The following is a 25,615-nucleotide window of genomic DNA, read 5'->3' as shown; positions in this document are numbered from 1 at the left end:
TCCAAATAAGTCAACTATCACTAGACTCTTGTTCTGGCTCCTTTCAATTTAGCCCTCCATGTTCAAAGATTAAAAAGTTGACATTATAAAACGTCTTGTGGACATTAGGATAAAACTATGCTCTGGGAGTAATTTGTTTTAGCTGTGTTGTGCTGCTAAGCTGTGAAACATTTAGCCTTGCTACCATCAGGCACAGATAGGGAGGTAGTCAAGCAAGGTGAAATAAAGTTAGTTTTATGCCCCCACTTTTCGACTCTGCACTGATGTTCTGAATTAAAATTTTGTATCACAAGATTACTCTTTTGCTAATGTTTTTAGGAGCCATCTTTTCATGGCACTATCCTAACTTCCATCTGAGCTTGACTGGGACTCCAAATGAGGAGAACTCTATCTTGCACTATCTATGAGGCCCTGGGGAAAGCTACCTTATTAAGTAATGTCATTAACAATGCCTGCAGTTTCCTATCTCTTAATGATGTTGGGAGGATAAAATGAAATCCCAGGCAGGAGAAGCTTGCAACCTTAGGAATGAACACATTAAAAATATCCAAATTATCATTACATTTGTGTGGATTTTTTCAGCAGTGGGGTCTGGTTCCATTTGAAATCAGAATATGCTTCCCAGAACAAGTTATTCTACTGAAAATCTGGAATGACTAACCTTTGCTAAGTGAATTTAAGTTAATTTGGAGATAATTAGTATACCAAGATTCATTTGGGACCAAAACCTCTCTTTTTTCTGGAATTCTGCCATGGGAAATGTGGTAGGTAAGCACATCTGGAATCAGGCATATGTGGAAGTATGGAAAAGAATCTTAAACCCCTCAGGAAGAAATAGCAACAGATGCATCCATAGAGCCAAGTAGAGCTGAGAGGCTAATACACGGGGAGAGAGATCCAAGGCCCATTAAACGCTCCCCTTCATTCCTTTCCTTTTGCTTGACTATTGTATCAGAAGCAGTTAAAGAGCCAGTGAACTTTAGAATCCTCCACTCTATTTTTGGTTCCGAACTACAGCCTGGGGTGCCTGAGGGTCGTTACAGAGCAACAGTAACAGCAAGTCCCACACTCAAGTGACTGATCTCTACAACTGACCTTCACAGTAATTCCTACTTATTAATCAAAGTATAACTTTAGAAACCTCAATTTAACAAAGGGAGTAAAGCCTCCCCCCATTATTTTCTTATACTTCTTCTCCATAGGGCTTTTTTTTTAAACCTCTTGGCTACATTTACTCTGGCTGGACCCTGTTCTCCTCACCTTTGTCTTCTATTCCATGCACATTCTGCTCAGTATAAGAAAATTTAGTATTGAGAAAGGAAAATAATTCTTGGGAAATGATTATTTTAATAGTTAGCATTTAGAAAATCTTCTGGCGTTTCTAAAGCACTTTACCTAAACTATCTCATTTGACCTCACAACAAAATTAGGAGGAAGGTAGTTGTGATCTTTATCCCCATTTTGCATATGGAACTGAAGCTTAAAGATCATGGTCACCGAGCCAATAAGTAAGTATCAGGGGCTGGATTTGAAACCAAGACTTTGGTATTCTAAACCCTCTGTTCTTTTCCACTCCACTCTACTGCCTCTTGTTGCCAACTGTGTTCCCTGTTCTTTGTATTTCTATAGTCATTGTGTTACTCTACCTTCACATCTTGCTCATGTTTCCTGACTACTTTCATGTCAAAATTTTCTCATCTATGAGAATAATGACCCTTAGGAAGTAACTACTTCACTCTACTCCAGGAGATCTCTATCCCTTCCTGTTCTTCTAAAAAGAAAGGGTACAACAGTTACTGGAAGTCCTTATCTCTGAACATTATAATCCTAAGGAGGCATCCCCATATCTTAATTTTGTTTATCTGACTACTGGCTGTCTGACCCAAGATTAGGAAATGCTGTGGAAAGGAAGGGGGAAAGGATTAGATCATAAACAGATTTTGGGAGGGTCAGTGATAGGGAAAAAATGCAATAGGGTACAACTTTTAAGTCTACTCACATAGTAAACTAGCAAGGGGGAAGGCATTTAGGAACAGCAGGACTATACTTAAATTAATCAGATTATAAAGGGATAATCTCTACATAGCTTTTGGAAATTGGGAGAGAATGGAAGATTTAGGAGTTAACTCAACAGCTCTCTTCAAGTGTTTTAAGGGCATATTCATCATCTATAAGAAGGATTAGTTTTGTTCTGCTCATCCCCTAAGGGCAGAACTCAGAGTAATGGGTAGAAGGCAGAAAGAGGCAAATTTACTGTTGATATGAAGAAAGACTTTTCAATAATCAGCTTTCCCAAAGTGGCATTGGAATTCAAAGGCATTGATAGCAAGTTAGATGCCCTCATTGGTTGTCTTCAAGAAAAGTCTAGGTGGTCACTTGTCAATGAAGTTGCAGAGGGAATTACTATTTAGGAATAGGGTAAGACTAGCTGGTGTCAAAGGTACCTTCCACCCCCGAGACTATAATTCTGTAGTCCAGAATAGAGAAAGTGAATCCAGGACTGTCTCAAACTAAGAAAAAGAACCACAAAGAAAATCATAAGTAGTATGGGAATTAATTTCTCTTATGTCAATAATAAAACACTGCTGGCCTTTCCTCTCCCTCCCCTCACCCTGGACACAACTGAAATATTTTAAAATACCCACTAGTTCAAACATCCTAATGGAAATAAGACTCTCTGTCATTTGGCTAAGTCTTTTTTTTTCCCATTGCATGTTTGTGTTTGGTCTTTTTAAAAAAGTCCTTTACTCATTTATGAAAAACTAACAAAAGACATTTACTTTAATAACTCAACCAGAATGTTGGTTCCTACAGAGGGAAAGCTGAGGGTTGTATTGGAAAGAGCCCCAAACTCCAAACTAGGACAAGGTTAGAGTCTTGGAACAATCAGCTATTGCTTATTGTATTTCGGGAAAGCCCCTAAACCTTTTTGAGTCTTAATTTGAACTCACAGGGTTCTTGTGAACTATATGACCTATAAAATGGTACATAAATGGGAGTTTTTTCCAATAATAATAACATGAATCAGTCTCATAATCTGGAAAATTGGGATAATAAAATTTACATGACCTACTTCAACTTATAAAGTTCTACAAAACTGTAGATATTATCATTTATTACTATTATTATTGTAGAATTAACATAGAAATCATCTTCTTAGTTTGGTCTGGGTAATAATTATTTGGTGTCCGGGCAGATTTTTTTTTAAAGTAGCCAAATATTTTTATCTTAATTTTAAAAATTGCCATTAATGATAACCTCTAAAAAAGAACACGAATGTTTAAAAGCTTTAAATTCAGGGCAAACGATATTGCCAGCCTTTACTTCCACTGAAAATTGGAGTCAGCACAGTGAAATAGAAGGAAAGCTAGATTTGAAGTCAGAAGACTTGGATTAAAATACTACCTCTAGAGTTTACAATCTGTATGACTTTGGGCAAGTCATTTAACTTCTCTGCAACTCCATTTTTTCACCTGTAAAATGAAAGGATTGTACTAGATGACCCTGAGATCTCTTCTAGCTCTAAATTTATGGTTCTATGGTTCAGGTTCTAAGGAACCTGATGGAAGTTTAAAAAATGGACTTTGAATTAGCCATCTAAATTCCTGGTTAGTGGGGATATTAACTATTTCAACAGGGCTTTTTTAAAGCAAGGAATCTAGATGGGTGCACACTATGTGTTAAGGCATCATTTCTTTCACTGCCTACATGACTGAGAGGATATTTCAGGGAAAGAAGATGTATGTCAGAGATGGCTAAAAGAAATGGAACCTATCTCAAAAAATAAAGAAAGACTACATACAGGGAATGTAGCATAGCTGGAGAACGGGCAGTAATAAGAGAAGCTAGTGACTTAACTTCAAAACTGTTTCACTTTTCAGATAACTAGGTCAATTAAAAATTGGGCAAATGATATCTGAAGGCTCAAATACTTGAAAAGAGCTGCTGTAATTTCATTTCTATCAGTGATTACTGATTGTATTGTGGCTCCAATAATTCTCACCTGGTGATCAACTTTCTCCTTTTCCACATTTAGCTAGGTTGGTGCTTGAAAAGTGGTCAATTACTTCCACTCAGTTAGTGGAACCTTTGAGAATACAATTACTTGCCCACATCAAGCACCTAGGTGGTGTAAACTGTTAGAATGCTGGAGGGAGGATAACCTTTGTTAGAAACTTAACACTGCCACTAACCATGTGACCCTGAGCCTCAAACCTGTGTGATATCACCTCTCAGCCTCACTTTCCTCATATGTAATACAGGGTTAATAACAGCACCTACCTCACAGTGTTGTTGTGAAGATCAAATGAGACAATATGTAATGTGTTATGCAAACCTTAAAGTGATGTATTTTCAAAATCAGTATTGAGCAGGACTTTGGGCCAGGGATATCTAGGGTCGTGTAGACAAGATAACTGGGTAAGTGAAGCTTTTTGAGCTGATGTGTTCAATTATATAGGTTCAGACAAAGAATAATTATCTCAGTGGCTCTTAAATGGTCATGCTGTTCCTTGTGAAATTTCTTGCAGGCTACCAATCTACTCCTTGGTACACTGGTATTTCTTTAGAGCCAAAGGATGAATAATTTATTTCCCAGCAATTTACAGGATCAGAGCCAATATGATGTAGCCACAGGTGTTAGGGATGGAAAACTCCTGGTTCATCTTCACCTTTATGCCAACTCAAGATTCAGGGTGAAAATGATCAAATCACTGGAATAGCCTGGTTTTCTGAAAACTCATACACTATCCTTTTTAGAAGAGATATGACATACACTTAACACATTTTCCTGAGTCATTTGTCCCAGTTTTCCTTAGTTTTGAATTTTATCCTGTTACATTAATTAATCCATGAACAATGTTAAAACATCTCCCTAACTCAATCTTACTTCGAGGCTTTTAGAAGATTAAATCCCTCTTTGTTAATCATTCATTAAATGTATGTTTATTGATTGTTTCAGTGTGAACAGATTTTAAGAGAGAGTTTGAATATATAATCTTGAAAAAACAGATCTCTCTCTCATTCCCAAAGGACTGAGCATTCTGTTCTATAAACACACATTAATAAAATATCATGCTATACTACTGAATTCAAGTCTTAGACATTATCTAAATCATGCCTCCACCTTTGTAACCTTCTTTTAAAATATAACATTAAATATATTTTGGTGACATCCTCCTTGAATATGTGTGTACACACACAACACATTTCACTAAGTCCTCACTCTCTCACAATGAGGTTACCAAGCGTTCTTGAAAGTTGTGTATGCCAGCAGAGTGTAAGCTTGGTAAGGTCTTAACAAGCTGGAAAAGGGTTCAAGTGTGCCCAATGGTGGATCACGAGTCTGCTGTCTGAGGACCAGACAGCTAAATTGAGGAGGTTCATCAACAAACTTGCCACAGGGTGATGACTAATAGATCATCCAGTAAGTTTGTGAGTAGCCATGGTCTGTATAAGTGGAAGAAGGGCTTAAACTCAGAAAATGAAAAGTACTTGAAATGTTGAGTCATTATAGTACTTGGTACTAAAAGATGCTAATGAAGAGTGAGCTGTGTGTGTAAAAATTGGCAGGAGGTGTATTAGTATAGAGAAATGGATTTGGAGCCTGAAGACCTAAGTTCAAAACCCAGTTCTGCCATTACTCTTTAGGTGACCTTGGTCAAGTGGCTTTTAACCAGTTCCCTAATCTGGGGTTGGATGATATGTTTCTAAGGTCGCCCTGAAGTTATGTGACACTGGCTTTGGAACTAAAGGACCTAGGTTCAAATCTTATCAAAGATGTTTACTACATAACCTTGGACTACTTATTTAACTTCCTTGGCCTTCAGTTGCTCATCTTCAAAATGAAGAAGTTGGAATAGATGCCATAGATATGTCCCTTTCTGCTTTCAACTTATTACCCTACTATTCTTTTTCCAGTTCTGAGTTCTATAACCTAATATATGCGTCTTGTGTGTTATATGAAAATATAAGCAATCTTTTAGACTGTGACAAATCTTACTGTGGTTTCAAGTACAGCTATCTAAAAGGTATTTAAAAATAAGACTGGGACCATAAGAAGCTCTTCTTTGTTCTACTGGTGATGGGAAAAGCACAATACCACCAAAATGCTACTATACTCTTATGGAAAAAAGCACTTTCCTTAGTTGTGCTGTGCTCTGTAAGCATTATCTATTTTTACTGTTGGAGATCCAATATTGAATCCTGATAAATTTCTCTAGGGTACTGGGAGGTGGGGAGGAGAAGAGTGTTAAGCTTTTTCACATGCGGATAGAACCCAGTTTACTAATGGTATTGTATAATTTGGTAAAAAAAAAAAAATAATGAATGTAAGTCCTAGGTAAAATGTTGCTGCCTACTCTTTTTCATTTACCGAATACCCAAGTTCATGTCTGCTGTACTCCTGCATTCAACAGTAATATTATGCGTCTGTTAGTACACTACTGACATCATTATGCAGTAGGTGGCCAGAAGTATCTTGGCCAACCTCTTCCCAGCAATAGAAAACAGTAAATTGATTTTTATTTCTTTAGAATGAATCATGCTTTATTTCCTGATGCATGGTCTAATGTCCTCCAGCAATACTAATTGATATATGTCAGTAATTTCTTCACAACTTTTCTAAATCATGCAGGTTCTTTTAAAAGTAATTTGCATACATCACTGTTTTCTTAATTTATATTCTTCACTACAAGAAAAATATAATATTACTTTATAAGTGTCCTGATTCCTTCCTACGGTAGAACAGATAAAGACAAATTAATGTTTATAAATCAGTGTGTCATTTAATAATGTTATATAGAAAGCTCATTTGTCAGCCTTTAGGGAGAGAAATGGTTGAAATGACAAACATGTAAGTTTTCTTATATGGGAGTTATAAAGAGAGAAGAGCATGGATTACCAGGGGAAGCTAGAAAATTATAACATTGAATTTTGTTTGCTTCCAGTTTCTATACTTCATTAGGTACATTCTAGTACTAGATCTAAAATTTTATAAATCTCATTTTCCCCCTTTAGCTAATCACATAATATGTGTTTTTATGTTTACATTATACTATATAATTCTACTAGATTACAGTGTATACATGCTACTTATCAAGAATCCAAATCACCAGAAGGCACAAACTACTGGATTTGAATTATATTATGTAGTCTACTTAAAAAAAAAAAAGATGTAAAAAACTAATCACATAAAAGTAACTTCCATGATATCATACTGGGCTCAGTACAGATATAGCCCAATCTCCTACACCTTTGACATTTACAATTTTAGACATTTGTATTGATGTTCATAATAATGGCCCTGATGTATTGTAAGGTAATGATGTTCATTTTGAATTAAAGAAAATAACAGTGCAATGAGTGTAGTTTTTGGTATAAAGTATATTCTATTGCCTTCTGATTTTGAACAATGAATTGGTAATTCATAAATGGTAGATGTGATAACTTAACCAGAATCCCTGATTGTCAAGTCATTTTGGAAAAACAAAAGTTTATTATACTTACCTAAAAGAACAACATTTTAAAAATGCATTGGGTAGTTATTAGACTACAGATACACAACACTGTAGAGATACTTTCTGAATCCTCTGTACAGTTTCTTTAAAATGTCTGACCTCTATATGTGCTCTTTTAAATAAAGTATATCTTTTTTACACACACACACAAAATCTCTCACAGGAGAGCTGTAGCATGAAGAATAAACTACCAATATAGATCTTCAGTGCTTACTTAAAGAAGGTTTGAACTGGACAAGACATGAAAGAATCTCTAGCCCAGAGCCTTCATTTTACAGAATAGGAAACTGAGGCCCAGAAAGCTAAAGTGACTTTCCTAGGATCATACAACTACTTAATGGTGAAGCTAAACTACATCATCTTTCCATAAAATCAAGTAAATACTATTTGGTAGAATAATATGTTCTGCGTTAGTGCCTTCTAAAATGAACTTTCCTTTCTAGGATATTTTTAAGAAAGTACTATCGGATATGCATAAATCTGTTTTGAATTTGCACAATTTAAAGTCAGTCTTAAAATGCAGAGATTTATGAAGAACAGAAACTTGATGAGGTTTACAGCATTTTCCCCTACTGACAGGAGAATCATGCTGGGAAAAAGAAAACATCCCAATTCTCATTAATGGAAACAGACCTGAACAGACTGCTGTAGCTGTTGAAATTGTCTGAAACTGCCAGGAAATTCTAATAGCAAAAACAAGTTTGAAGGGACTAGATCAATGTGTCTTTCATGGGTAAGCTATGGAATCTCAATATGTAAAGCTACAGGATTTATAAAATAAATAGACATTTTCCTAAGTATTTATTTGGGCATCTTTGCAATGGGAGATACAGAAGAGATTAAACAGAGAGGATGTCTCACTTTTGTAGAAATGGATCATGAGGAAATTTTTATACAATCTTAATACATAGTTTCTCTCCTTTGAGGGTTATTGGTGTAATGAGTGAATATAATGAGCCTGTTTCTTTTCTCCTGGCATGGGAAAACAGAGTAGACTATAAGTGGCAAAACTAGCTATAATGCAGTTACTTTGGGAGAAAGACTCAGGCAAATTCAATGTCAAACTCTGGAATACTTCCAAGGTCGCCCCAGAGCACAAGCCATTCCCAACTCGGCAGAATTGTTTTCACCTCATTCAACTTTTACCTTCATTTCTATTCATAAGATGATTAAATTTTAATAGCAAAAAAAGTAATCAATTGCACATAATTACATATATTTAAAGGATGGGCAATATGGCTAGTCAGCAGTTCATGCTGAAAAGACTTTGGGATTTTAAAGGACTGTAAGATCAAATTGAGTTATGGGTATGATACAGATGAAAGAGAAAAAAAATTCAACTTGACCATAGTTTCTTCTTCTTCTTCTTCTTCTTTTTTTTAAGAGGGCAATGAGGGTTAAGTGACTTGCCCAGGGTCACACAGCTAACAAGTGTCAAGTGTCCGAGGCTGGCTTTGAACTCAGGTCCTCTGAATCCAGTTCCAGTGCTTTATCCATTGTGCCACCTAGCTGCCCCCGACCATATGTTTTTTGTTGTTGTTGTTTTTTGTTGTTGTTGTTTTTTGTTGTTGTTTTTTGTTGTTGTTGTTTTTTGTTGTTGTTGTTTTTTGTTGTTGTTGTTTTTTGTTTTGTTTTGTTTTGTTTTTTTAGTGAGGCAATTGGGGTTAAGTGACTTGCCCAGGGTCACACAGCTAGTAAGTGTTAAGTGTCTGAGGCCGGATTTGAACTCAGGTACTCCTGACTCCAGGGCCGGTGCTCTATCCACTGCGCCACCTAGCTGCCCCTGACCATATGTTTCTTAATGAAAGCATCACATCCAAAACAAGGGGAGGTAGTTACATTGTACTATGTATTGAATAGACAACAGAGGGAAAATTATGATCAATTTTGGGTGCCATATTTTAAATGGGTCCTTGGCAAATAATGATAATGAGAGAAGATGATCTGGAATTTATTAACGACAGAGATGATATATTTTTCAAATCTGTAGATGGTACAATGCAAGGGGTACAGAGGGGGCAGTTGGTGGAGCAGTAGATGGAGTGTCAGGCCTGGAGTTAGGAAGACTCATTTTCCCAAGTTTAAAATCAGGCCTCAGACACTTACTAGCTGTATGACCCTGGGCAAGTCACTTAACCCTATTTACCTTAGTTCCTCATCTAAAATGAGTTGGAAGAGGAAATCACAAATCACTACCATATCATTGCCAAGAAATCCCCAAATGGGATCACTGAAGAATCGGATAGGAATCAACAATAATAACAACAATAACAAAGCAAGAAGAGATAAACACCAGAGTGGAAAAAAGGGTCAGGATCCTGAGAAAGCTTGACCTGTTAAAACATTGGGGTTGAACTAATGAGATTACATTTCATAAGGAAAAATGTAAAGCCCTACACATAGATTTTTTTAAAAAATCAGCATTTCTGTTACAAGGTAGAGGACATTGTGGTAGGGAAAAACATTTTTCTGAAAAAGTTATGGGGATTTCTGTGGACAGCAAGCTCAGTATGAGTCACCAGAGTTATATGGAGGCCAATAAAGCTAATCATGGTTTGCATTAAGAAAGGCATGAGTGGTCAGAATAAGGAAGTGTTAGTCTACATCCTAGTCAGAGCACACCTGGAATATTGTATTTAGTTCTGGGCACCCCACTTAAGGAAGGACGTTGTTAAAACAGAGATTATCCAGAGAAGGGTGGCCAGGATGGTAAAGACCTTCAGATTCACAGAGCAGTTGAAGGACCTACTGATGTTTAGCCTAGAGAACAGAGCACTGGGAAGGGATTGGGAAGGAATAAGTCACCCCCAGGTAGCTAAAGGGCTATAATATACAAATAAAAAGGTTTGAACTTTTGTTTAGCCTCAAGGTGAAGAACTGAAAACAATGTGTGCAAGTTCTAAAATGGCAAATTTAGTCTTAACCCAAGGAAAAACTTCCTACCAATTAGAGTTGAATGGGTTATATTGGGCAGTACCATTTTCCCTTAAATTATCAGTTGTCTAGCAAGTTTCTATGACCATTTGTGGCACATATCGTAGAACGGTACTAGTTCTCACACTTTTTGGTCTCAGGACCCCTTTACACTCTTCGAAATTATTCAAGATTCCTAAGAATTCTTGGTAATATAGATTTTATCTATTGAAATTTGTCATATTCAAAATGAAAGTTTCTTAGTATTATTAAGAAAATAATTTTAACCTCACAGACTCCCTGAAAGGGTCCTAGGGACTTCCAAGAGTCCCTGTATCACTCTTTGAGATCTACTGCTGTCGAGAGATCATTTTTCCAGTATGGATTGTACTAGATAACTTTTGAGATCCCTTCTAAATCTGAAATTCTGTGATTCTGAGTTACAAGGCCAGCCATTATGGGAAATATGAGAGGATTTTTCCTTTATAGTGTGTAATTTAAAATTCTAAATGTGGGTCCCAGTTCTCATGCGGGTCTGCCAAATCTCATCTATCACATTCCATTATCTTGACAATAGGGTTCATCTAATTCATCAAGCTAAGTATATAACTATATGGTCATTGGATACTTTATGATAGGTTGTTTCTATAGTTGATACGAATTCCTAAACTTGTTTTATGTCATAGTGCCCTTTGATAGTCTTGTGAAACATACAGATCCCTTCCACAGAAGAAAGTATAAATGCTCTAAACCATTATTGATTAGAGAGATGAAAATTTAAAACAATCTTGAGTTATCATTTTACACCTGCCAGATTGGCTAAAATGATTGCAGGGAAAGTGACAAATGTTGCAGGGGAGGTGGAAAAATTGGTATACAGACTCATTGTTAGTAGAATTGTGAACTGATTCAAGCATTTTAGAAAGCAATCCGGATTATGCCAAAAGAGTTATTAAACTGCTCATACCCTTTGACCCAGCAATACTACTACTAGGTCTATTGCCAAAGATGATTAGGGAAAAAGGAAAAGAACCTATATATTCCGAAAAGTTTACAGCACCTTCTTTGTGGTGGCAAAGATTTGGAAATTGCAGGGATGCACTTCAATTGGGGAATGACTAAACAAGCTGTGGTAAATTATTGTGATGGAATACTACTATGCTATAAGAAACAATGAGCTCACTGATTCTTCTCTTATAACATGACTAATGCGGAAATATGTTTAATGAGATTGTACATATATAACCTATATCAGATTACTTGCTGTCTTGGGGAGGGGGGAGGAAGGGGAGGGAGGGAGAAAAATTTGAATCTAGAAATCTTACAAAAACAAATGTTGAAAACTATCTCTAAATGTAACTTGAGAATAATAAAATATTTATATGAAAAAAAAGAAATGATGAGTTCAGTGATATTAGAAAAAACATGGAATGACTTTCATGAAATGATGAAGAAGGAAGTGAACAGAACCAAGAGAACATTGTATACATTAACTCTCCAATTGAGAAACTGTCAAAGGATAAGAACAGGCAGTTTCTAGATGAAGAAATTAAAGCTATCTATAGCCATATTTTTAAAATGTTCTCAATCACTATTAATTAGACAAATGCAAATTAAAGCTACTTTGAGGTACCATCTCACTCCTATTGGTTAATATGACAAAAAAAGGAAAATGACAAATGTTTCAGAAGATATGGGAAAATTGGGACACTAATGCATTGTTTATGGAGTTGTGAACAGATCCAACCATTCTGGAGGACAATTTGGAACTATGCCCAATAAGCTATAAAACTATGCATATTTTTTGATACAGCAATACCACTACTAGGTTTATATACCAAAGAGATCATAAAAAAGGAAAAAGGACTCACATGTACAAAAATATTTATAGCAGCTCTTTTTGTGGTGGCAAAGAATTGGAAATTGAAGGAATGCCCATCAATTGGGGAATGGCTGAATAAGTTGTGGTATATTAATATATTGGAATACTATTGTGCTATAAAAAATGATGAGCAAGCAGATTTCAGAAAAACCTGGAAAGACTTACATGAACTGATGCTGAGAGAATTGAGCAGAACCAAGAGAACAATGTACACAGTAATAGCAACATTGTGTGATGAACAACTGTGATAGATGTAGCTCTTCTCAGTAATACACTGATCCAAGATAATTTCAAAAGACTCATGATGGAAAATACTCTCCACATCCAGAAAAAGAACTATGGATAATGCAGAAATATGTTTAACATGATTGTAATGTATAACCTATATCAGATTACTGGCTTCAGGAGGGGGAGAAAAGGGAGAGAGGGAGAAAAATTTGGAACTCAAAATCTTACAAAAAGGAATACTGAAAACTATCTTTACATATAAATGGAAAAAAATTAAATAGTATGAAAAAAGAAAGCCAAGGTGTACGCTTTTTCCCATTTGAGTTCTTAGACTCCTCAAAATGTCTAATTCTTGCTCTATAGTAATATACCCTCTTATATTTACAGTAGAAAAAGATGTGAATAATTAAAATAAACATTCAGGAAAACTTTAAGGCACTTTATTGTCATTCTTTGAGATAGACTAATTACTGAAACTTCCTTTTTGCTAAGCAAACAGTCCAAGAAAGCTCCATGAACTCTTCCAAGAAACACACTAGGTAATAAAGGCAAGTTAAAGCTAGATTATAGAAAATACTAAAATAACATTTCTCTTACCTTGTAATGAATTGAAGATGGAGAAGAGGTACATGAAAGCAATGTTTAAGGGTCCCCAGGCAAAGAAGGCAAATCCCCAGGTCATGCCTAACAGAAAGGTGAGGCTAACCACACTCCGGAGGTTCCTCAGAATCTCTTCTCGAAGGGTCCTGTTGCTTCTTTTCCCATTCCTCCCACAGATCTGCACCATTACCACAATGAACATGGCAACATTCAAGAGAAACATGACTCCAAAATAACCAGCACAGGTCACATAAAACACCACTGGATCCTGGATCCAACAGCTGGAAAGAAGCAAACCCAGAAAGCAGTCTCATGTTAGTGATTACTACCATGCTCCAATATTGGTGGTTTCCTATTAAGCTTTGGGAGGATGGGCAGGGAAAGGTTTGGCTTGGGTCTACTGCTAAACAGTGGCCATATAGTGATCACTTTCACCTCTCTGGTGCTTAATTTCCTCATTCCTAAAATGAGGGCATAGAATGGATGGTTTATTTAAATATTCAATAGCCTGATTTCTCTATCTAACCTAGAGGAGAATTTTAAAAATTAAAGTTGATTCTGAATCATATCAAATTTAATTTTTTTACTATACTTATCTTCTCTAAAGGTAAGCTATTGAGTTCAGTTGTTTTTCATGTCTGACTCTTCTTGATCCCATTTGGGGTTTTCTTGGCAAAGATAATGGAGTGGTTTGCCATTTCTGTCTCCATCTCATTTTACAGATGAGAAAACTGAGGCAAACAGGATTATGTGACTTGCCCAGTGTGACACATCTAGGGGAATATCTGAGGCCAGATTTGAAATCAGGAAGATCAGTCTTCCTGACTTCTGGCCTGGCACTCTATCCAATGCATCACTTAGCTGCCCCAAAGGTGAACTAGAGATTCTAATTCAAGGAAGCAAATTTTACCCCAAGGGATATTGGTGAGACTTGGTGGGATGGAATATATACCCAGAATTTGACTTCTGAAAATAGTGAATTCAAAAAGAACAAAATTTTGGGAGGTGGATTACTATTATATTCTATGAATATGAATATATATATGTATATATATATAAATATATATGTGCGCATATACATATATTCATGTGAATAATAAGAGGGGAGAAATATGATACATAGCATTTGAGTAAGGCTCAAGAGGCATAGAAACAGAAATGATGTATGTGTATGTTATAGACCCTAGCTTCTTAAAACTGTGGGTCACAACCCCATATGGGATTGCATAACTGAATATGGGAGTTGCCAAAATTTTGGCAACAGTAAAAGGTTAGTATACCTATCTTCTATACCTATATACCTGGGATTGCCTAAAAATGTCTTGGGAGAAAAGGGGTCACTAGTGGGAAAAGTTTAAGAAGCCCTGCTATAAACTATATGGACAGAATTAAGAGTCTTCAAATTGTAATTTAATGAGTTTGACTTCTCTGTTCCTGAAAAAATTCTAGAGTATATTGTTAAAGGGATGACTTTTGAGCATTTCCTTTTATTGACAAGTGGGGAGGGTAAAGAGAATAAGCATTTATACAGAACTTACTATGTGTCAGCCACTATACTAAACACCTTACAAATATTATCTCATTGGATCCTCGAAATAACCCTATGACGTAAATGCTGTTATTATCCCCACTTAACAGTTAAGGAAACTGAGGTGAACAAAGGTTAAATTAAGATTTAATTAAGTTCAGGGTCACAAAAGTAATAAGTGTTTGAGGCTACATTAGAAATCATGTATTCCTGACTCCAGGCTTTTTCCACTTGGCCACCTGACCACCTCTGCCAAAGCAGAGATGAGATAACAGCAAACAGAATAGACCTCAGAGTCAGGAAGACCAGGGTTAAAGTCCTTCCTGTGAGATTACTGGTCGTATGACTCTATAATTTAGGGTTAAGTCATTTACTCTTTTTGGTAAGGCATTGAGGGTTAAGTGACTTGCCCAGGGTCACACAGCTAGTGAGTGTCAAGTGTCTGAGGCCGAACTTGAACTCAGGTTCTCCTGAATCCAGGGCCAGTGCTTTATCCACTGTGCCACCTAGCTGCCCCAAGTCATTTACTCTTTCAATGACCCACTCTAATCTCTAATCAGCAGGTCTTTAGTGGCATGCCCCAGGAATCTGTCCTTGGCCTTGTACTAGTCCATATTTTTTACTAATGACTTGAAGGCCCAGAAGCATGTTCATGAGATTTGCAGATGTTATCAAGCTGGTAAAGGAAAGCTATCTTGCTTGAGAACAGAGTCTATAGTCGAAGAGATCACACCAGTCTAGAGTTATGGGCCAAAGAACATATGGAAAAATTGAATAGGGAGAAACATAAAACTCCACATTTTTGTTCTAAACTTCATAAATACAAGAGTGAGGAGGAGTGGTTAGACAAATACTCACCTCTCAAGAAAGATTTCATCAGTTCAGTGGATTGCAAGTGCAGTACAATTAAACAGTATGCCATAATCTACTACATCTAAAGTCTTGTATTTAGATCTGTTCACATCTTGGGAAATATGTAGAAAAGATGCAATTCTATTACTCACAACTCATTGCCTTGTCCCTTGATGTCTTGTCCATAACTTTCTTTCCCATATATTTCATTTGCATTTGTATTTCTACTTGCTAGAACAATGGTTACCACCAGAGCAGGCAAACCTGTCATAAAAGATCATGATATCATAAGCATCTTTGATTTCTTTAAAGCCCAATCAGGGCAAGTAAGAAAACATTCTTTTCATAGCAATAACTTGAAACATTAACTAACATTAACTTTTCCTCCAGGTAAGAATTTGAAAGCTGCCAAAAGCTTAATCCAGGCAATATCTCAGGTGCACATGGTAAATTTTTCCTCTGAACTATATCCCACCAAATCTAATTCTCCTCCATACTTTTTCTAGGTGCAGAAATTGCTAGGTATGCATCTGGTATGGATTGTACATAAATTAAAAGAAAAATAAATGACAAACTCATTTAGTTAGGATGAGATATACATTCTACATTAGCGATAATTAAGACATTTTTCTTTCAAAGGAGGAATTGCCCATAACCTGGAGCTTTGGGGGATGAAGGAGTAGGTGCCTAGCCTTGAGCATCTTATGAGTCCTGTCTATTTCTGATCCAGTTGGGCTCTATGAATGGTGTTACTTCTGATTCATATGTGGCAAAAATGACAACAAACAGAGAGTAAGGCTCTTCTAATTACTATAGTCTAAGGAATTCTGTTGTTCTCTTTTGACAAGCAAAACAGTCAAATATGTCAAAGAGACAGCTAATCAGCATCTTGTATGTTTTGTGGTTTCCAGCTGAAGAGCCAGAATATCATCTTAATTAAATAAACCATTATCACATCGTTTGGCTCCCTTAATGACAGCTTGTCAGGACTGCCAAAGTTCAAGTACATCCACATAGGGAAATTTTTTCTTATCTCTTCCTTAGAACAAATACATCTTCAGATTGCTCCTTTCACCTGATACAAAATTTATAGCATTCTCTCACGTATAGTTTGGTTTACTAGGTGGCTCAGTAGATAAAGCATCTGGTCCTGGAGTCAGGAAGACCTGAATTCAAACCTAGCCTCAGACACTTGCTAGTTGTGTGACTCTAAGCTAGTCACTTAACCCTGTTTGCCTCAGTTTCCTCATCTATAAAATGAGCTAGAGAAGGAAATGGCAAACCATGCCAATATCATTGCCAAGAAAACCCCAAATGGGTACATGAAAAATCAGATATGACTGGTCAACAACAACAAACACCTCTATGTTGAACCATAGAGGTACTGGTCAAAACACGTATCTTGGACACCTAGGGTGCTATGAAGAAACACTCTCCTGTGGCAGTTTTCAGTCTTTTTTTTAGTCATGTTTAACTCTTTGTGACTCCATTTGGGGGTTTCTTGGCAAAAATGTGGGAGTGGTTTGCCATTTCCTTCTCCAGCTCATTTTACAGATGAGGAAACTGAGGCAAACAGGGTTAAATGACTTGCATAGTGTCACACAGTATATGTCTGAGGCTAGATTTGAACTCAGGAAGATGTCTTCCTGACTCTTAGCTCAGTATTCTATCCACTGTACTACTTAACTGCCTTTGATGAATCCTTCTTTATTGCTCCTAGAGGAAATAATTGAAGGAAAAATCCCAGCCCTAGGTGGACATGGAAGAATTAATCAGACATCTCTTCTCAGGCAAAGGTGATGATATCCATTCCAGAAGCCATACTGAGAAATCTTTGCAAAGAACCATACATGTCTTCTGATCACTTTTTCAATCACAAACTTCAAAGCCTAATCACATACAGTGGATGGGTGTATCTAGAGGGTGGAGCACCATGACCAACTTTATTTGGCTTAGGGTTTAAAGCTAGCTCATGTGCTTTGAAGCATAATGGAATCATACAACTCAGTGCCAGATGCTTTCTCAGAAGACCTGGGATGGGTTGGCATTTGGGTACACAGGAAATAGATATGATGGTGACTCATGGGCCTTTCCCTTTATCACCACATTGAGAATCTATTCTATGGATCATGATATCATCCTGGAGAAGATTTGTACCTTGAAATACCTCATTTATAGTCAGGAGCTTTCCTTTGACTGTGTCTGGAGTTAGAAAATATCGATGCTGCTATGAGAGTCTAGCAAAGCACATAACCTTTGCTCACTTACCCCAGCCAATGATGCAGAATTTCAATATGTACCGGCGAATGTAAGTATTGAATACTTTAACCAGAGCAATGTACATGTGAACTGCCTCCAAGCCCATCCATGTGAAGGTGGCCAGAAGGAAGAAATGCAGAAGGGCTGCAACAGCTACACAGAGTCCATCAATGTCAAATGAGGTGATCCAACCATCAAGGAGGAAGATTAAATTGAGAAACAATAGGGCAGTACTAAGATTCATCAAGATTTTGGAGGGATAATCTCTCCGTAGTTTTCTGAAATAAAGCACAGAAGGCGATACATAAACAACAACCATAAATATGGTTGGAAGTAAAGTTACCAGTGGTAAGGAATGAGGGTTTTATTTGACTCTGCAATGACTGGTGGAATACAACCAGATGTAAACAAATGAGGCATTATAAAAGAATGATAGGATCACAGACTTGGAGATTAGATTTTTATCTAGTTCAGCCCTTTCCAGAGGATGGTCCTGACACTAAGAATGGATAAATGACCTACTCAAGGTCATATATGTAATAGGTAGCAGAAGTAAGGAATTGAACACAGGTACTCTTATTAATGGTATTCTCAGGAGATGTCAAGGACATGTATAATTATACTTGTCTGTCTGTATAAGGTTTTTTCCTCTTATTATAAATTAAAATTTTAATGAAAAGGAAATAGCATTACTTCACCTCACCTAATGCAAATTTCATAGGAAAAAAATCTCGTGTATTAAAAATAAAATAAAACTTCCCTCTTTATCTTTTATGAACTGTTAATTGTTCCCTGCCAATAACTAATACTAATTGTTAACTTAGAAGCCACTTTTCAAAGATTTTTGAAGAAAACCTATCAATATGTTTTCTTTTTCAATTAAATTAAGTGAATTTTGATTTTTAAAATTGCTAAGAATTAAACCACAGCACTGCTAGAGAGCAGTAGAAGTTTGGATTAATTCTCTAATATGAAGATTTTTTCATGATATATAATACCATCATGCAAGAATATCAGTCATGTAAGAATAAAATTTAAGAAGAAACTAAAGGTCATTCATATATTAGATTCCCTTAAGAAGAATCTATATTTAGTATTGCATGTTATATATGACAAGACACTCCATAAATTAAAATTACTCTTACTTACATGAGTCACATAGGATTTAAATGCTCCTTAAAGCAAAGGAAATTTTCTTGTTTTTACTTTAGAGTAATCAGTAACTTGGGTTTGGCAGATGGTGAAATACTTACTCAAAAGCAACATATGTTAAGAGAGTTGCAGCTGAAAATATGGCGGAAACTCCACAGCCAATGTAAGTAATAAAGGTCAGGACTTTGGTGTTTCGTGTATCTATCTGTGAGGCAGTTCCTTGAAGGTCCTACATAAAAAATGAAAATGAATTTATGACTAACCTTAGATTTACTCTATCAAATCATTAGAATGCTTAATATACATTATGCTGGATAGCTATTAATATTTCTCAAATACTGGTTTTCCCTTGGGTGAAAATAGTGTGGCACCAGCAATCTGGTAGTGGTTTCAGATTATTACAAGAAACTAAAATATACCATAGTTGGAAAACTGACCATCAGTAATTGTTCATCATTTCTCTTTTATTTGAACCTTTATTTTCATTACAAAAGACAAATTACACTTGAAAATAACAAACAGACAAAGCAATGGAGAAAAAGATCACCCCCTAAATTATCCTTGAGTTATGGTAGTTTATGAAGTACAGAAATGAAGGAACATAGCAATTTGAATTATTGTTTTTCCCTTCTGGAAAAAAAACAAACAAACAAAAAACAAATTACACTAGCTAGATAATGGTTCTTGGCTATTATGTCCCAATTTGGGATAAATTAGACAGATGGTATTTATCAAATATATTTATCACCTCATTTTCTCTCCTCTGGTTAGAGATATAGCTCATTAGAGCTGGAAGAGACCTTAAAGATCATGTAGATGAATCCCCTCATCTCTTCTCTTTAGAGGGCCCCAAGTAGGAAAATCTGACAAGGCCAATGGGAGTTGTGCTTTGCTATAGACCATAATATGAAAACCAGCCTCTACTATAAAACAACATAGCCATGGAAGCAAATACTTTATAAGTACTGGGAATAAAGGTACCTAGTGTCACTATGCTGTAAATTTCAAGTAGCTTCTCAAATGTTAAAATGCATAAAGAGACCATGGAAGCCCCAGAGGTGTCTTGTGTAAGGGAATAAGGATCTTTAATGGAAACCTAAGAAAGACTCTTAACAAAGCCCTGGTGGTCTGGAAAGGCTAAACATGAACTAAATCTTTCTTGGGTAGAGTATAAGACAGGATAAATTTTGGAAAATTCTTCTTCCTATCCTCCAGAGCCCCATAAAAGCAGTCACAGTGGAAAGAGGGAAGGAGATAACTGAAAAAAATGACATCCTTATAAACATAAAAAAGTATTACATGATGGTAGCAAGCAAGGCACAACTAAGAACAAATTCCTAATTAAATTAAAACAATACATGAAAATATCAGTCAAGGTTATTGTGGTACCAAACATAAAAATTCTTTGCTTTGGAGATCAGCCAAGATGGTAGAGTAAAAGTAAGTGGTACAACTTAACTCTCTCCCATAACTCCTCCACAACGATCCAGGAAAAGTACTAGATCGAGTCCTGATTAGGAAATTCGAGGGGGAAAAAACATAGTCATTTTTCCAGCCCATGTTGGCATAAGGAGACAGAGAACTCTGGATACCATAAACTGGTTCCAACCAGAGGTATGCTATGAAAAGCTTTCCAACAAGAGGGGAGAGGATAGCCCTGAGACCAAGGGCCTGTTTGTGGTTGTGTACTATGGCAAGAAGAAGTCTGAGATCTTACAAAGTGAGGCCTGACCTTATGTAGGGAGCAGGGACAGGTACCTACTACCTGCTCTGTTAATTACTATTCCGTGTTGGATGATAGATCCATTGTGGACTGGGGAGGGGATCTCTACCTAAAGGTGGCATTCAAGGGTGAGGAGTGGTTCTAGGCCCTAGGCTGTATATCTTGCTGCATATGCAAGGAGTGAATTCAGCAGCTATGTGGTTCAGGCCCCAGGAGTGCAATTCAGTCTCAGTTCCAGTCCAGCCTAAATCTTGTACAGTAATAACTGGGGCAAGAATTCCAAACCAAGAGAGAACCAATATTTCCGTTACTCTGAAACAACAGAACTTCCCAGCTGGTTGATGGTGGCTAAGTCCAGCAGTCTTCTACTGGAATTCCAAAACACAAGTCTATAGGTATGTTGCTTAGATCCAAATTTGGGCTAGGAAGGAAAGTAGCAATCAGATTTTGCTCTGGATTAGAGAATTTTGGGAGCATTAAGATGACAGATGCCTAGACTAAGCTGTCCCAAGGAATCACGTAATACCCAATACTCAAGAAAGCAGTAGCAAGAACTTAGAGGACACAAGTTAAGTCCAGACATTCCCTCCAGAAGTACATGGAGCCCAGCTCTGACATAAAATCCAAAGTTAGGAAGTTGGAAGAAGGAGCAAACAAATAAACATAACATCTGCTTTAAAAAGGTGGACAAAGACACTAAAGAAACAAACCCAGAAGAAGAGAATGACTCCAAAACATTTATAAGTAAAGCCTCAAAGAAAAACACAGCTTGGGCACAAATGAACCAGAATTCTTAGAAGAGATGAAGGAAGAGGATTTTTTTTAAAGCATCAAGTAGGTTTTATAAATGAAATGAGAGTGCTAGAGGGGGAAAAAAGCCCCTGAAAAAAAAGAACTGTGGAAGAAATGGAAAGAGAAATAAGAAATTGGAGGGAAAAAAAACCTCTACCCAAGCAACAAACTCCCTGAAAAATAGAATGGACCACATAAAAGCTAATGAGTTTTATGAGACAAGAAATATTAAAACAAAATTAAAAGATTAAAAAAGGTAGAAGAAAATATGTTATCTAAAAGCAAACAATACTAATAAGGAAAACAGATCAAGAATATATAATTTAAGATTGACAGACTACCTGAAAGCTGTGACCACAACATAACAAAACGAACCCCAAATCTAGAGATGACATTTCAAGACATTGTAACATTGCCCAGATCCCTTAGAAACAGAGGGCTAAGTGGCCACCTTGTTTCTCTTTTTTATTTTTTTAATTTTTTTTTAGGGCAATGAGGGTTAAGTGACTTGCCCAGGGTCACATAGCTAGTAAGTGTGTCAAGTGTTTGAGGCCAGATTTTAACTCAGGTCCTCCTGAATCCAGGGCTGGCGCTTTATCCACTGCACCACCTAGCTGCTCCCCCCCCCCCCCACTGTATTTCTTGAAAGCAATCCCCAAGTGAAAGCTCTAGGAACAGTATAGCCAAAATCCAGAACTTTCCAGTTTGGGAAATAACTGTATTGAGAAGCATAAATACTTAGCAGCTACCACTATAAAGAGAGCTTACAAGATAATATTCCGGAAAGCAAATGATGTAGGCTTAAAACCAAGAATAATTTAACCAGCAAAAACTGAACATAATCTTATAGGGGGCAAAATGGACATATAATGAAATAAGATTTCTAAGTATTCCTGATTAAAAGACTAAAGTTGCTTAAAACCTCTGAAATATAAATGCAAAAAAAAAAAAAAGATAAAAAGCAGATAGGAAGAAGCAATTATAAGGGACTAAACAATAATAAACTATGCAGTAGATAGACGACCAGTTTAGCACTTACTGCTGTGTGACTTTGGGCAAATCACTTCTGTCTACTTCAGTTTCTTTTTTTTTTTTTTTTTTAGTGAGGCAATTGGGGTTAAGTGACTTGCCCAGGGTCACACAGCTAGTAAGTGTGTGTTAAGTGTCTGAGGCCGGATTTGAACTCAGGTACTCCTGACTCCAGGGCCGGTGCTCTATCCACTGTGCCACCTAGCTGCCCCCAACTTCAGTTTCTTCAACTGCAAAATGGGAATAATAATAGCACCTATTTCACAGGGCTGTTGTGAGGATAAACTCAGATAATAATTGTAAAGCACCTAGCACAGTGCCTGACATATTGTAAGTACTGTATAAATATTAGCTATTATAGCTAATATGGGAAGATGGTACATCTCTCTCTCTCTCTGCCTCAGAATCCTGTTACCATCAGGGGTCTTACAGTTGTTGTTTGTCCTTCTTTCTTGAAGAGCACCATGACATCTGGAGGTGATGTAATGACTTGCACTGAATTGAATTTAAGCATGGGAGGGATGTGCAAGGTCACCAATCTCACTTTCTCCTCCAGGGCCATCTGGATCCAGTGGCGTATTATACATCAGGTTGACTGGAGATGGCCCCAATATTTAAGGCAATTGGGGTTAAGTGACTTGCCCAGGGACACACAGCTAGTGCTTTATCCACTATGCAACCTAGCTACCCTGAGGTCTTAGAGAAAAATCTAATAAGATTGTGTACACAAGTAGTCTAGGAGTGGTTTTAAAATAGATTTTAATGATCTTAAAAGAGGAAAAGAAAAAGAATGGGGGGGGAAGAGGAAAGATAAGGGAAATTATCTCATACAAAGTAAGTGTTCAAGTAGAAGATTAACAAAGATTAACAAACAGAGGTGGTGCGAATGGGTGACATTTGAATCTTTCCTGTGAACTAAGGAGAGAAGAATACACACAGTTAAGCACAGAAATACAAATTTGGTAAATAGGAGGGAAAAGGAGGGGATATTAAGAGAGGGATTAGTCCTAGCTAAACAAATTCTAAGCAAGGAGGGTTGATCACAAAGAAGAGTTTAAATGGAAAGAAATGATAAGAACCTGTGATTGGTTTCTGGATAAGGGAAAGAAAAGAGGGGAGATGAAGTAGATTGCATTAAACCTAGAAAGCTGGTACTGAATACACTCCTCTTTTACCACCCCCTTTTTTTTAAAATAAAAAGGGGGTAAGAATCTCTGATCAAGGCAATAACCAATCATGATTCCAGAAAACCAAGATAAAACGTGTTAACCAATTCCTGACAGAGGGGTGATGGACTTAGGGTACAGATTGAGACACACATATATTTTTTGGACATGGCCAGTGGGGGAATTTGTTTTGAAAGGGTTTTGTTTTCCTTTCTTTTGACTGGGAAGAAAAAAGGCAGGAGAGATAAAGGTAGATTTTTGTTGAATGAAAAAATAAAATTAATTGTTAAAAGAGGGTATAGGCTGAATAAAGGAAACATCAAAAGGGCAACAGTTAAGTGGGAAAAATTTAAACATAAATTTACATTACTTAAGTTGTTATTTTTTCTTATAAATGTGTATCAGTTCCTTATATATCTTGAAAATGAGACAGATGTGTGAATTTGTTTTCCTTAACTATGCATATTTTCTTTTTTTCCCCCTTTTCCTTTTTTTTTTCAATAAGGAGGGGAAGAGGGGAGAGAAAGTAAATGTTAATTGAAAAAATGAAATTTTAATGTTTAAAAAAACCAACAACCCAAAAACCCAGTGGGTGAAGGGGAGATTCTTTCCTTCACTGGGGGTATAAATCATGTATAAGTGGAGATTTTAATGGTTCTGTTGTCTCAGCTAGTATTTCCCAGATTTATAGGGTTTTTAGAAACTTGCAGATTTAAACCAGATAAACCAAAGCATATGTTTCTACATTAACTCCTGTAAAGAATATAACCTTCTGGAAGAATGACCATGAACCAAAATATGCCAATGTGGAAATAAAAGAATGAGTTTATTTTATAGGGCATAGGAAATCTAGGGAAATTGAGGGATTTTCCACTATTCAGGAGAGGCTGGCTCATTTTCAAAAACAAACAAAAAAAGGTTGGCATTTTATAGGTCAACATAGTTTTTGAAAGTAAAGAACAGAAGTCATTTACATTCAGAGAACCACAAAAATGTTCTTTTCTATATTTTACAATTTTTCATTTATGTCTTATTTTCTTCCCTCGAGACACTTAAGGCCTAAAGGTGTCAGGAAAATTATCATGAGCCCATGAAATTTGGTCAGCCTAAGTGGGTGATAGATCTTAGACCAAATTAATAACAGGCCCCTAGGCAGCACTAGTTATTCTTTAGCCTTTCCTCTTGGTATCATCCTTTCAAGCCTGGCAGGAAGAAAAGTATGTGTGAGTCCAAGGAATGAGACAGAGCTCACACATCACTGCTTCCCCATTCCCATGTGAACAATCAGCATCACCATCTTAACCAAGCATCAGGTCTAGCTCAAATTTCATAAGCATTTTAAGAGCCTAGGGAAGTAGGGGGATGTCACCTTCTAACTGGTCTCCCTGATACGAGAGTCTCCTCACTCCAATCCATCATCCACTCAGCTGCCAAAATTATTCCTCCCCCCCCACCAATAAATTATCAGGGCTTCCTATCGCCTCCAAAATTGAATATCAAATACTCTTGTTTGTCATTTAGCGTCATTCAGAACTGAGCCCTTTCTTACCATTTCAATCTTCTTAAGCTTTTTTTCCTCAGTATGCCCTCTATGATTCAGCAACAGCGGTCTAATGGCTGTGCTTCACACAGGAAACTCAGTATTCGGACTCTGTGCCTTTGAACTGGCTATTCCACATGCCTAGGATTCTCTCCCTCTTTACCTCTGCCCCCTCATTTCCCTGACTTCCTGAAAGGCTCAGCCCAAATGCCACCTGCTACAAGAAGCATTTTCACATCTCTCTTGATGTTAGTGCATTCTCTTTGAGATTACCTTTCATTTACACTGTATTTACCTTTTTCATTATCTGTGCTACTGGGGTACTATGCAATCCCAGGATCCTAAACTTATTTTTAGTATTTAAAATAAGCCTTTTTCCTTTGGAAAAACATTAATCTTTGCTTTATCATGGGTATGTTCTTTCTATTTCCATT

The 25,615-nt window shown here is 36.7% G+C and overlaps 1 protein-coding gene across 1 annotated transcript in view; it reads right to left on the bottom strand.

The window, feature by feature from the left end:
* Positions 1-25,615, bottom strand: part of ADGRG6 (adhesion G protein-coupled receptor G6) — a 197,407-nt gene that overhangs the window by 13,810 nt on the left and 157,982 nt on the right. The window contains exons 19-22 of the mRNA XM_043963975.1: positions 19,033-19,160; positions 17,789-18,057; positions 15,673-15,784; positions 13,138-13,421 (exon numbers count right to left, since the gene is read on the bottom strand). Of these exons, the coding sequence (XP_043819910.1) occupies positions 13,138-13,421; positions 15,673-15,784; positions 17,789-18,057; positions 19,033-19,160 (793 nt within the window). The remainder of the gene's footprint in view (positions 1-13,137; positions 13,422-15,672; positions 15,785-17,788; positions 18,058-19,032; positions 19,161-25,615) is intronic.

The sequence above is a fragment of the Dromiciops gliroides genome, chromosome 4, assembly GCF_019393635.1.
Source record: "Dromiciops gliroides isolate mDroGli1 chromosome 4, mDroGli1.pri, whole genome shotgun sequence".
NCBI lineage: Eukaryota > Metazoa > Chordata > Mammalia > Microbiotheria > Microbiotheriidae > Dromiciops > Dromiciops gliroides.
The sequence above is the reverse complement of the archived record's forward strand: the minus strand, read 5'-3'. Positions and strand labels throughout refer to the sequence as shown.